At 35.7% G+C, this 12,052-nt stretch overlaps 1 protein-coding gene across 12 annotated transcripts in view; it reads left to right on the top strand.

Moving 5' to 3' along the window:
• The window catches only part of LOC6539265 (sialin), an 87,206-nt gene extending 75,413 nt beyond the window's left edge, over positions 1–11,793 (top strand). For 6 of the 12 annotated variants that reach the window (XM_039371345.2, XM_002086127.4, XM_015189729.3 and 3 more), the window contains 3 exons: positions 4,968–5,125; positions 5,187–6,257; positions 11,504–11,793. In XM_039371345.2, the coding sequence (XP_039227279.1) occupies positions 5,030–5,125; positions 5,187–6,257; positions 11,504–11,704 (1,368 nt within the window). In that variant the 5' untranslated portion in view covers positions 4,968–5,029 and the 3' untranslated portion in view covers positions 11,705–11,793. Of the gene's footprint in view, positions 1–4,967; positions 5,126–5,186; positions 6,258–8,482 lie in introns of all 12 variants that reach the window. The other 6 variants (XR_005560338.1, XR_005560337.2, XM_039371346.2 and 3 more) reach the window with 6 other exon arrangements.
• Positions 11,794–12,052: the final 259 nt, after the last annotated feature.

Below are 12,052 nucleotides of genomic sequence, written 5' to 3'. Positions count from 1 at the left end.
TCGTGTATTTGTTGTTGGGGAGCCCCAAGACGGGTGCCATCCATTGAAATCTCCCGTAATTAGAGATGGTGTTTGCTGGATGTTAAATGTGTTTAGGAGTGTCTGGTCAGAAATGTTTTTGGTAGGGGAGATGTATGTGGAAAATATGTTTAGTTTTATTTTAGATTGTATGTTTATGGCTATTGCTTCTGGATCGCTTGTGATATTGAGGATAGTGTATTGGATTGACTTATGAACTAGTAGTGCTACGCCCCCAAATCTATTGGTGGCTATATTGGTTAATAGCTTATAGTTTATTGGAGTTGGAATGATATTAATGTGTTGTATGTGGGTTTCTTGGAGGGAAATTATGTGTGGGGAGTATTTCTTAATGAGAATAAGGAGTTGGCTGTAGTTGTTTACATATCCTTTTAAGTTCCATTGGATTACAGTAAGGGACATTTGGGAGGAGATAAAAGCTTATAACTTAGTTTAAGGGTGGTGTTGACGGTTTAGTTTAAGCTCTGTGTAGGGCTTAAGATTCTATATGGATTCGCTATCGCTGTTGTTAGTGTGTTTCTTTTTGTTTAAAGTTTTGGCCTTTATTTTGGATGCTTTGAGGTTAGTAGATAGGTTATTAGACTTATCTTTTGAGAAAATTTTTATTTTTAGGTCCTCTGTGTGTTGTGATGAGTATGGCGTAGATGTGGGGTGGTCAGTGGGGTGGTAAGTATCCATGTCTTCTGGTTTGTCGTAGCAATGATGGTGGTGGTGTTGAAGCGGTTGGTTTGACAGAGGAGTTGTTTTGGCTGGTCCAGTTGTTGTTGTCTTCGATGAAGTGGTATGTGCTGTTGATGTGGGTGTGATGTACGAATTTTGCGATTGGATTGTGTGTGTATTTGTGTCGATATTAGGTGCTTGAGTGTTTGTTTTCATCTGTGTTGTGCCGTTTGTGAGTGTTTTGGCATAGGAGTCTCGCAATTGGAAGCCGTGTCGTTCAAAATAAATACGTTGAGCAGTTTTATGGTCTACTTTTTGTGTGGTTTTAATGGCTGTTAATTCCTGGTTTTTTATAAAAGTGGGGCATTTGCGATCAAGTGGGCTGTGTTGATGGTTGATTTCTGGGTTGTTTCTGCAGTTTAAGCAGTTTTTTTCGTTTGTGCATGTTTCTCCGTCGTTTGTGTGTTTTACTTCTGAGCAATTGGTGCAGGTTTCTAGGCTTTTGCATATTGGTGCTGGGTGGCCGAAGCGAAGGCATTTTTTGCATCGGAGTGGAAGTGGAATATAGTCTCGTACTCGGACTGTTTCGTAGCCGATTCGTAATATTTCAGGGAGTTTGTGTGATTCAAATGTTATAATGATCAGGCCGGTTTCAATTAAGGTGGTGTTGTTGGTATCGGAGTTAGAGTTGGGGTTTTGTCGTTTCATTATTTTTTTAACTTCAGTTACTTTTTGTGGTTTTAACTCTTGTAGAATTGTGTCTTCGTCGATATATCTAAGGTCGTTGCAGTAGATAACTCCCTTGGAGAAGTTTAATGTTTTATGTTCAGTTGCTGTTACTTCCACATCTGCGATTGTTGTAAGTTTAAGGAGTTTTCTGGCTTGTAGTTCATTTTTAGTTTTTATTAATAGGCTGCCGTCTCTTGTACGTTTGCATACCTCAACTTTTCCTCCACAGGCAAAGTCCACAGATTTTTTAATGATGAAAGGTGATATTCTTTCAAACGAGTTGTAATCTTTCCTTTTAATGACAATAAATTTTGGGTTTCCTAATTGGGATTGGTAAGATTTTGCGGTGAAATTATGAATGTCTGGTGGGTCTGTCATGATTGTTAGATAAGGGCTTCAGCCCGAGTTATAGGTTTTGGTGTTTTTGTTGTTGTGTTTTTTGTTTATCTTTGTGGTTTATATTTGTTTGTGCAAAGTTTTGCTGATAAGAGTTTAGGGCTTGCGCGAAGCGAGGCTTTAAACTATAGTGGCACGACTTATCTCTTCGGAGGTTGAAGTTGTACTGGTGGGCGTAAATATATTACTACAATTAATGTGTAAACGCCGTGGCTTCAAAATGCATTTCGTTTGCTTGTAATGCTCAAAAAACTATTCCTTTGTGTACTTCATTACATCAGCGTACAACATGACCATTGGATACCAAAGCTTGATTCACACCAAATGCTTATGATACATACGAGTAGGCCTACATGTATACAACATAACCATTTATTTAGTCTACACTAAATTTTCGCTAATTAAATGGGGAGTGTCAGGGAGGCCGGACAAATAATAATACTAATAAGCTCTATAGTTTGGGAGTCTGGCAGGAAAGAAAATAGGAGCTGTTGGCCGAGTAATTTACATTAGGACCCTTCCCAAGGAAAATCCAGTGTGCCCCCGACAACCCTTCGCTGTGGGGCGTTCGTTGTATCGGATGTATAATGAGGGTGACCACAATCGATTTGCATAGAAGCACTTTGTTGCCAAATTCTCAAATGCCACCACCACACTATCAAATTACCATAATTATTTTCCTTCGACAGTCACTGCAATCAAACCATTGAAATAATTATCCTCTGGGCGTAAATATATTACTACAATTAATGTGTAAACGCCGTGGCTTCAAAATGCATTTCGTTTGCTTGTAATGCTCAAAAAACTATTCCTTTGTGTACTTCATTACATCAGCGTACAACATGACCATTGGATACCAAAGCTTGATTCACACCAAATGCTTATGATACATACGAGTAGGCCTACATGTATACAACATAACCATTTATTTAGTCTACACTAAATTTTCGCTAATTAAATGGGGAGTGTCAGGGAGGCCGGACAAATAATAATACTAATAAGCTCTATAGTTTGGGAGTCTGGCAGGAAAGTAAATAGGAGCTGTTGGCCGAGTAATTTACATTAGGACCCTTCCCAAGGAAAATCCAGTGTGCCCCCGACAACCCTTCGTTTGCGTCCATCAACCGTCATTTAAGCTTGCGATTGTCTGACATTTTCATGCAAGTCAAGGCAACTAAATTAAATACCTAGCTGAATCCAGACTAGCTCAATGATCGGAAAGCTTACAAGAAGGAGGGTGCGATATGGCCGAATCCATACAACTGACGCTTGTCAAGCTGCTGTACGTTTTTGGGAAAGATATGTGTACCTCCTTTAGTAGGGTGAAGGATGGAATTCCTTTCTCTGGCAAACGCTATACGTTTGGATTAGGCATAGAAAAATAATTAACCATACCAGTATCAGCTCTATGGATTAGAGCATGTAGATTTCAGTGATGCTTACGCAGTGCAAAAAATATGAAAAATGTTAATAGGTTGCTTTAATATTATAAAGATAGCTCCATAATGCAAGCTAAAGCATTTTATTTTTTATTGCTCATCTTTCGCACTTTTATTAAACAAGTAACGGGTCACGCCACCCAACTTTAGAAGAAGAATCGAGAAAATATTAAATATAAGTTAGAACTAATTATGGTTCAAATAAGTTTATTATAATCCCTTTCAGAGCGGCAGAAAGTCACAATTAGAGATAATATGATAAAATTTTAAAGTCAGAACATAATTCTCTGTAGGCGTCATGCACTTATTGTTAGATCTAAATTGATTTAAAATTAGGGTTACGTAATTTCTAGAGAATCTGCTTGGATCTGAAAAGTTTAGCCGATTAATCAAGTAGGAACTATTAACTTCACCACAAATATGATTGCAGATAAACACTGTTCCAAGCGTCTTTCTACGGTCAGCTAGGCAAGGTAAATTAATTAGCATTAGTCTACTGGAATAAGAAGGTAATAAACAATTGCATCCCAATTAAGGCGTCGTAAGTCAAACAGTAAGAAGTTTTTTTGAAACGATTAAATGCGGTCCGAGTGAACTCCGTATTTTGGACTCCAAATAGGTTATCCATACTCAAGAACCGGACGGGCAAGTTATAAAGGGATCATCAAATTCCTTTGACCTAGTAGACGAAATATGATCTGAAAATTTAGTTTTAGGGTTCAGAAGAACATCAAGATCATCAGCCAATGGTATTCTGTCCAAAAAGCAACCACATAGTAAAACGACCAAGAGAATTTCGAGTATGATTTATTAGCGACAACAATATGTCGAGCCACCCGTCAATAACGTCAAGTTTTGCTATACAGAGAAGTATTTTATGTATCTGTACAATACTCAACACAATAATACAGACGGATTTCGACCCGCTCAATAGAGCTTATCAATAAAGTATATATCTACGTATAATTAAGGTAATGTACATTAAAACAAGATCAAACGCTAAGTCAAGTCCCCGTCTATCTGATACCCATAGTGGAAGTGCGAGGGAGAAATTTCTAAGTGACAGTTTTTGGCGATTTGTGGGCGTTAGAGAGAGAGTGGCAAAAATATTTTTGGCAAATCATGAGAAATTTACAAGAGTAACAAAATTGTGAAAAATATAAAAACATTTTTAAAAGTGTGGGCGTAGCTGTTTTGGGCGGTATGTGGGCGTTGGGGTGGGCGGTGCAATTATTTTCACTGCAAATCGATTCAAATTTACAAAACTAATAAAAATATCAAAGCATTTTTCAAAAGTGTGGGCGTGAAAGTTTTGGGAGCGGTAAAAAGTTTTTCAGCAAATCGATAGAAATTTACAAGACTACCAAAGAAATTAAAAAATATCAAAACTTTTTTTAAAAGTGTGAGCGTGGCAGTTTTAGACGGTTTGTAGGTGTGGCAACATGGGTCAACTAACTTGCGCTGCGTCTATGTCTCTAGAATCTGTATGCTTAATCTCAACCTTCTAGCTTTAGTTCCTCGACGCTCATTTGGATAGACCAGATCGACTCGGCTATTGATTCTGATTTATATAGAGGGTATATACTTTATTTAATCGGAATCGCTTTCTTCTGCCTGTTACATACGTATTAACGAATCTAGTATACACCTTACTTTACGAGTAACTGGTATAAATATGTGTATACTTAATTTATTTAATTTCAGACAAAATTCCAGCGCGTTTGGTGCTTTATTTCCTGTCGTGGTCTGGCTTTCTGGTCTCTTTTATGATGCGCAATGATATGAATTTTGCATTGGTAGCAATGATGTCGAACGACAATTCAACAAAAAAGCTATCTGTTAACGAATCGCAGCAAATTCTGGTAATATAAAAAAAATATTATTTTCGTACATACAGCAAAATATAATAATTAACATTTTTAGGGTAGTGGCACTGATGACCAAAGAACAATAGTGAAATCTGTTATTATAAGTTCTTTCTATTGGTGCTATGTGTTATCCCAGGTGGTTGGAGGGGTTGCCACAGAATTGTTTGGAACCAAGTGCGTATTTGGATGGTCACAGTTAGCAACAGCTTTATGTAGTTTTATGATGCCGTCAGCCGGACAATTACATTACATAGCTGTTATTGTGTTACGGTCTATTCAGGGATTTGCCTCCGGTTTGACGTGGCCTGCCATGTATGCAATAGTTGGATATTGGATACCCCTTACGGAACGTTCACGTTTTATGTCAAGCTTTCAAGGTTTTAGCATTGGTATTGGTTTAACGTATCCGTTGTGCGGATTTATTTTATCAGAATGGGGTTGGCCTTATATTTTTTATACTACTGGTACTTTAGGGCTTGGATGGTGTATACTATGGTATTTACTTGCTTTTAATACACCACGCGAGCACCCTCGTATTGCTGAAGATGAATTAAATTATATAGAACTTAACGTAAGAAACGAGGTAAACAGCAATGTCAAAATTAAAGTCCCTTGGCTGCAAATATTCAAATCTATACCTGCTTGGGCAATTGCTGTAACAACTTTTGGTCGAATATTTGTTCATTACATTTTTATTGTTAATGGTCCGACATTTATGGGAAGTGTTTTAAAATTTAATTTTGAAACAAATGGTTTTCTTTCTGGAGTTCCATTTATTTGCTCATATATATCATCAGTTTTTTTTTGTTATATTGCCGACAAAATTGTATTGTATAAGGTTTTAAGTCTTTCTAATGTAAGAAAAGTATTTACTGCTCTATCACAAATTATTCCAGGGGTGTTAATATACTGTATCGGTTATATAGACAATGTGTACATTTTGTTAACGGTATGGTTTATAGCGGTGATATTTATTACTGCATCTTATGCTGGAGCTATGGCCAATATAATTGACTTAGCGCCAAATCATGGTCATTCCGCCGCTGTTTTAGCATTTTGCCAAACAATTCATATGTCTGCGTCCTTTATATCTCCACTGACGGCTGGATTTATCGTCACACAAGAGGTAAAGTATAGAATATTATTTAAAATTGTAAATACAAAACACAATAAGTATTCTAACGATGTAAGACAACGCAGTCAAAGGGTAATGCTATTTATTTCACTTTATACTCCTAGAGTAAAAACGTATACTATATTCGCTTCAATTTAACAATGAGATTGGCTGACCCTATAAAGTGATCAGAATCAATGTCCTTCTGCCTGTATGATTACCGAAAGCTCGGGAACCACAAAAACTCGATAGTTGACATCGATGCATCGTAATCGTGTTTCAGATGACAAAACATACCGTGTAAAAAACTATTACGCCCACACCTTCGATAAATCCCAATATTTCAGTTCACAGTTAAATTAGAACACATCTGCTTTTTAAATTGCGTACAGGGTGGACCTATGGATTATATTAGAATCCCATAACCTTTTAATTTATTTTAAGTTTAATTTAAGTATTTATAGCGTTTGGGGCCTTTGTATATGGACATCGTGGAAGTGGTAAAAGTGGAGGTAATGCAAATAAAAAGTCTAACGTAAGGCAGGGTTTACAATCTCCAAACACCAATTTATGTACTTCTAAAAATCATGCAAATCTGGACTATGCTCTACAAAAAATATCTTTCGCGATTTGAGAAAAACAAAAACGCTATCGGACGTACCAGTGCTAATAACTCTTCTTCAAAGCTGGCGCTGCATTGAACCAACTCCCTTAAATTTAAAAAATATTGATTCGCAGCTTAACAACAAGGAGGGCATAAATTGTTATGCCAATGTACTGGTTTATGTACCGCCCAAACTGAATGGAAAAATGTGTTAGTGTTTTTCGTTTTATTATTTATTTACCCACTTTCCATCGGTAAACCAAAACATTTTTCCACGCCTCTTCTAACGCCCACAATCCAATCCAAACAGTCACACACAGATTTTTGAATTTGCTTTTATTATTTGTCTTACCAAATAGAATTTAAATATATTACAAAATTAAAATAATAATAGAAATTAAAAATACAAATAATACAAAAAAATTTATAACATTTTTCAAAAGTGTGGGCGTGTCAGTTACAGGTGGTTTGTGGGCGTCGCAACAAACTTACTCTGCGTTTAACTACTCTGGTACAAAAAGGTATATGGCGGGTACAAATATAAGTAATTAATTAAAACTTTTAGTTTTGATTAAGTTTTTTTGTTCTATGTAAAAACACACGCAAAAATGCCCCCGTTTTTAGTTGTGAATAGTCAACCTTTTTGTTGAAATGATCCATGTTTCGGGTGGTAAACTCGATGTTACCCGCTATAAAATAGAACAATGATATCTTTTGACGGAAAACCTTGTGTCTTTGTCCTAAAGACAACCCCAAGTGTCAACAAAGTTGGTCGGGCATATATCCATGTGAGCATCGCTTTGTGAGTTACACACATGTAAGCCAATAAAAAGGTTTATAAATTATGCGCAATGAGTAAATAACACTGGCTGTTAGAAAATGTAAATTTATACGGAAACAAGTAGATGGCCGTCTTTAGCAGCTAATCATGTTAAAAGAAAAGCTGTAAATCGCATTACAATGTATTTAATGAGATCCTCTAATAGATTATCAGCGGAATTTCAACACTGAATTTGCGATAGCAGAACAGACCATCAATCAAAAAATAATGTGTGATGCGTAAATTGCTAAACAAAGAAACACTTCACCAAGGAGAAGCCTACATCAAAGAGAAGCGCACGATACTGAATTTGCGATAGCAGAACAGACACCATCAATCAAATGCAAAAATAATGTGTGATGCGTAAATCGCTAATCCAAGAAACACTTCACCAAGGAGAAGCCTACATCAAAGAGAAGCGCACAAAAATATGCATGTGGGATATCTGTACACCTGAATAGTAAAATACAAAACAAATCAAAATAATTTAGCTAATTGTTATAGAATATTAATTTAATGCACTTCTGAAACCCTTAATTACGGTTATCAGCATGCTTTATAACCACTGAACAATTTCACCGATTTGGTTATATCCAAGCGATTTTCTAATGCTGAGATAATAGACTTATATTAGGTATTTTTAATAATAAGACAAAATTTTCGAAACAATGTAATTTGTTTTAGTTTGTTAGGGTGATAATTGGCATCGATGTGCATATGCATAGGTTACCGAATGCGAGTTTAGATGCTCCCGCAGCTTTATATGTATATGTATGACGCTTTTTTGTGTTAACAAAGTTGGCATATTTACAGTAAAAAATTTAGGAACTGCTGGCGGATGCGAGACGTGGCATCTAGTATATAATGGATTATGTAGTACGTAAGTGACACCAGTTTTAAGACTATTTTTAAGCACCGAAGGAAACCCAATAAGCATAAAAAAACAATCAGGCACACACAGTAGCAGTGAAGAGGCGTCAACGCTCTGTAATAACGAGAGCCGAATTGAAGAAACCGCTAAGCGAAAAAAGTCAGAAGGACAGAAGCAGCCGATTAAGAAAGAGAATGGCAAGCAGCGTAAAAAACAATAACGATTACGAATGAGGGACTCCGTATCACTGTGGTTCTGTTCTTCAGTGGTTCGGCTAGACAAATAATGACCGCAGGTACGCAAAATTATCGGGCCACATTTATAAAGGATTCTATAGAGGACCCTATCCTGAATGAGCTCTATTTCTGCCCGTAATTAGCATCCTTATAATTAGTTTTCGAATGTATTTGTTAATTAAAACCAACTGGCTTTAACGTGTTACATACATAAAAGAATAATGAAATTCCATGTACCAAGAATTACATTTCTCTTAACGATTACCCATGTTATTTGACTGTTTAATTATAAAAAAAAATATTTTCCAAAGGCTTTTAAAAAAATTGATTTTTCCATGATTTGTTAATATAAAGTACCTATCCTCACAACACCGTTAGGCCAGTTAGTTTCTCAGGTGACCAATAGAATTGAAAACAACATATGTAGATTTCATTTTTCTTGATTCTGTAGGGGTCAACAAAGTAATTGTGAACGGAAAAATAAGCGACGAAATCTATGTTTTAGTTAAATTAATATATAATTAAAAGCGGATTACTAATATCAATAATTATATTGGTTTTTATAAACTGAGAGTATAACAATGCAGAAAATAAGAATAAAAGCGATACAAGTTTCTTTGGAACCCTATCCCAAAAGTAATGAGATATTTGTTAGATAGGACAAACATTTTTTGGAGAGATGAACATTAATAAGGTTTAAATTAAAAAAAAAACTTTAAAGAATCAATGGTAGGTTTTTCGTAATTAATATATAAGTTCTACAATTTTTTAATAGGTAGCTTGTGGGAAGGTTTGGTTAAACGGCTAGCTTCTCCAAAAAGGTGAGAACACTCGAAGGCCTTATGGTCCATTGCAATACCCGCAGAAATCATTGCCTATTTTCTTTGTGAGAGTCAAACTCTGCGGAACAAGTAGCTAGGCGTTCCAGTTCAATAATGTTTTTGCAGAGTTTTAGTTGACCACAAAAATGAGCATAGGTCCAGACAGATTGCCTAGATATCCACCAGCTCGGTGTGTTAGTTTATAAATATTCTGGCACCTATTCCCTCTTCATTCTTACATTCACCCGTAAAGATTTTAATTGCGTTCTGTATTTTGTTATTGTTTGCATCCTACCAAACAAGCAAAACATAGGTAAGAATCGGGCGGACGACACCTGTGTACAACCAGTAAAAGATGTAAGGTTGCACTCTGGCTCTTCCTTCGAATTTTCTTTGCAGATGTAGAAGGCCGCACATGCTACTCTCGGAGTTCCTTATCCTTGGATAACGCCAAGATATTTTGCTACCAGCCTAGTTGAACATTATATAAGCCAGGTAGATTTCCATCAAGACCCTGACTGTAGAAACTTATAATCAGGAAAACTGAGTCATCCGCGTAGGCCGTACATCTGCATGTCATGCGTACGAGCTTGATTAGGAGGTCATTTAGGACGACTCCACAAGATCGGAGAGATGAAGGTTTCTTGAGGTATGCCCGTCCGACCGTTTTCCTGACATTAGGAAGCAAATAACAGGAGGCCACGGGTATTCTAGGTTTCCTAAGCCCCGACAGTCAATCTCGTTTGTCGAGTGGCTGTGGAAATATCAGGAACAGTTGGCGCTAGCGAGGAAATAAAACCAATAAAAATGGGAAAAAGCTAGTACTTTTTGCGGTTTTTGGGCTTACGATTTTGCATGAACAAATTGGTTTGAAATGAAACTAGCAAGACAAATAATAAAATAAAATGAAAGTGTGGGCCTCACAGTTTTGGGCGTTTCGTAGTCGTTATTCATAAATTGATTTATACTTTATACGGTCGGAAGCGTCTTCCTCTACTTGTTTCCTACACGTCAACGAATCTTGCGAGTAACTGCGAGTTTTCACTGTTCATAATGATTAATAAAATTAAATGTTACCGACATTTTTTTATGGGAAAAATTAGTAACTCCACTAAGTCGCTAAGTCGGTTCTAATAAGTACAGAAACATTTGTACCCTTTTTATAAGAAATAAAATTTAAATTTATTTCTAAAATAATTCAAAAACGCACGAAATTGTTATAGACTTTTTCTTTCGTACCAGCTTTCAAAAGCCATTTTTGAATATAATTTTTTGTGAACAGCGATACTAGATTAGCCTAAAACTCACTGGAGTGCATTATATTTCAATAGTCGGACGCTGACAGTGTTTCGATTAAAAGAAACAACAAAAAATGTATGCTTTACATTCCCATGTGGAGGATATATCGATTTTAGTCAATTTACAAAGAGGTAAAAAAGACATTTTGGAGCATATAAAGTACACGTATATTTTTGTTCAGTATCAACAGTTTCTACTTAAAGCTCCGAGTAGTCTTCTTTGCTAAAATATTCTTTCTATATATATGTATAGTCCATATGTAGGCCGAAACCCTTGTGGAATAATAAAAAATAAAAAAAATAAACAAAATGTACCATCGTGAATTTCGACTGGTTGTTTTTTTAGTCATATCGAGTCTAAAAAATGGAAAGAAAATGGTTGAAATGGTCCTTTTTCCTATTTTCATTTTGTGTCCATTAACATTCATTTATTCTCCTATGTATACTTGTTTGTAGTATGCTTTAAAAAGATAGTTAAAGGGACTTTTTAGAACCGTGGTATTTTTTTAACATATCTTTGCAATGTACTTATTGTCAGCGTCGTAAAATTCGTGTGCTTCCTTTCTGATTTCTTATTTAAATTAATTTATTATTTTTCTTTATTTTAGGACTCTATTGATCAATGGCGAAGAGTGTTTGAGGTGTCCGCAATTATTTCAATACTGACGTATCTAATCTATCAATTTTTCGGGACTGCAGAAATACAGACGTGGAATAAAGGGCTACCAGTAGATGATGATGATTCAGATGAAGGAAAGGTTTTATCGACAGTAAAGGATAATTTCGATAATACCGTTGGACCAATTTAAAAATATCACACTTAGAATAATGAACTGTTTATACAAAATTTGATATACTGTTATATGTTCGCTGTTATTGAAATAAAATATCACAAATATTTTATTGTATTGATTTTTAATGATTTAATATTGACATCATAAAAATTAATTAAAAATATCAGAGAATGATTTAATCGAGTTTCCCGACTATCAGATACCCGTTTCTCAGCTAGTGGAAATATTACAAGAAATTTTGTGGCATATTGAAAGAAATAGGGAAAAACAAGAATTAAATTTAAAAAAAATTAAGCGTTTGTAAAGAGGGGCGTGGCAGTTGGTTGTCTGATTGGGCGTGTCAAATACTTCATTTTTAAAAAC

Source organism: Drosophila yakuba, chromosome 2L, assembly GCF_016746365.2.
Source record: "Drosophila yakuba strain Tai18E2 chromosome 2L, Prin_Dyak_Tai18E2_2.1, whole genome shotgun sequence".
Lineage (NCBI taxonomy): Eukaryota > Metazoa > Arthropoda > Insecta > Diptera > Drosophilidae > Drosophila > Drosophila yakuba.
Note: the sequence above shows the minus strand (reverse complement) of the source record. Positions and strands in the feature narration are given on the sequence as shown.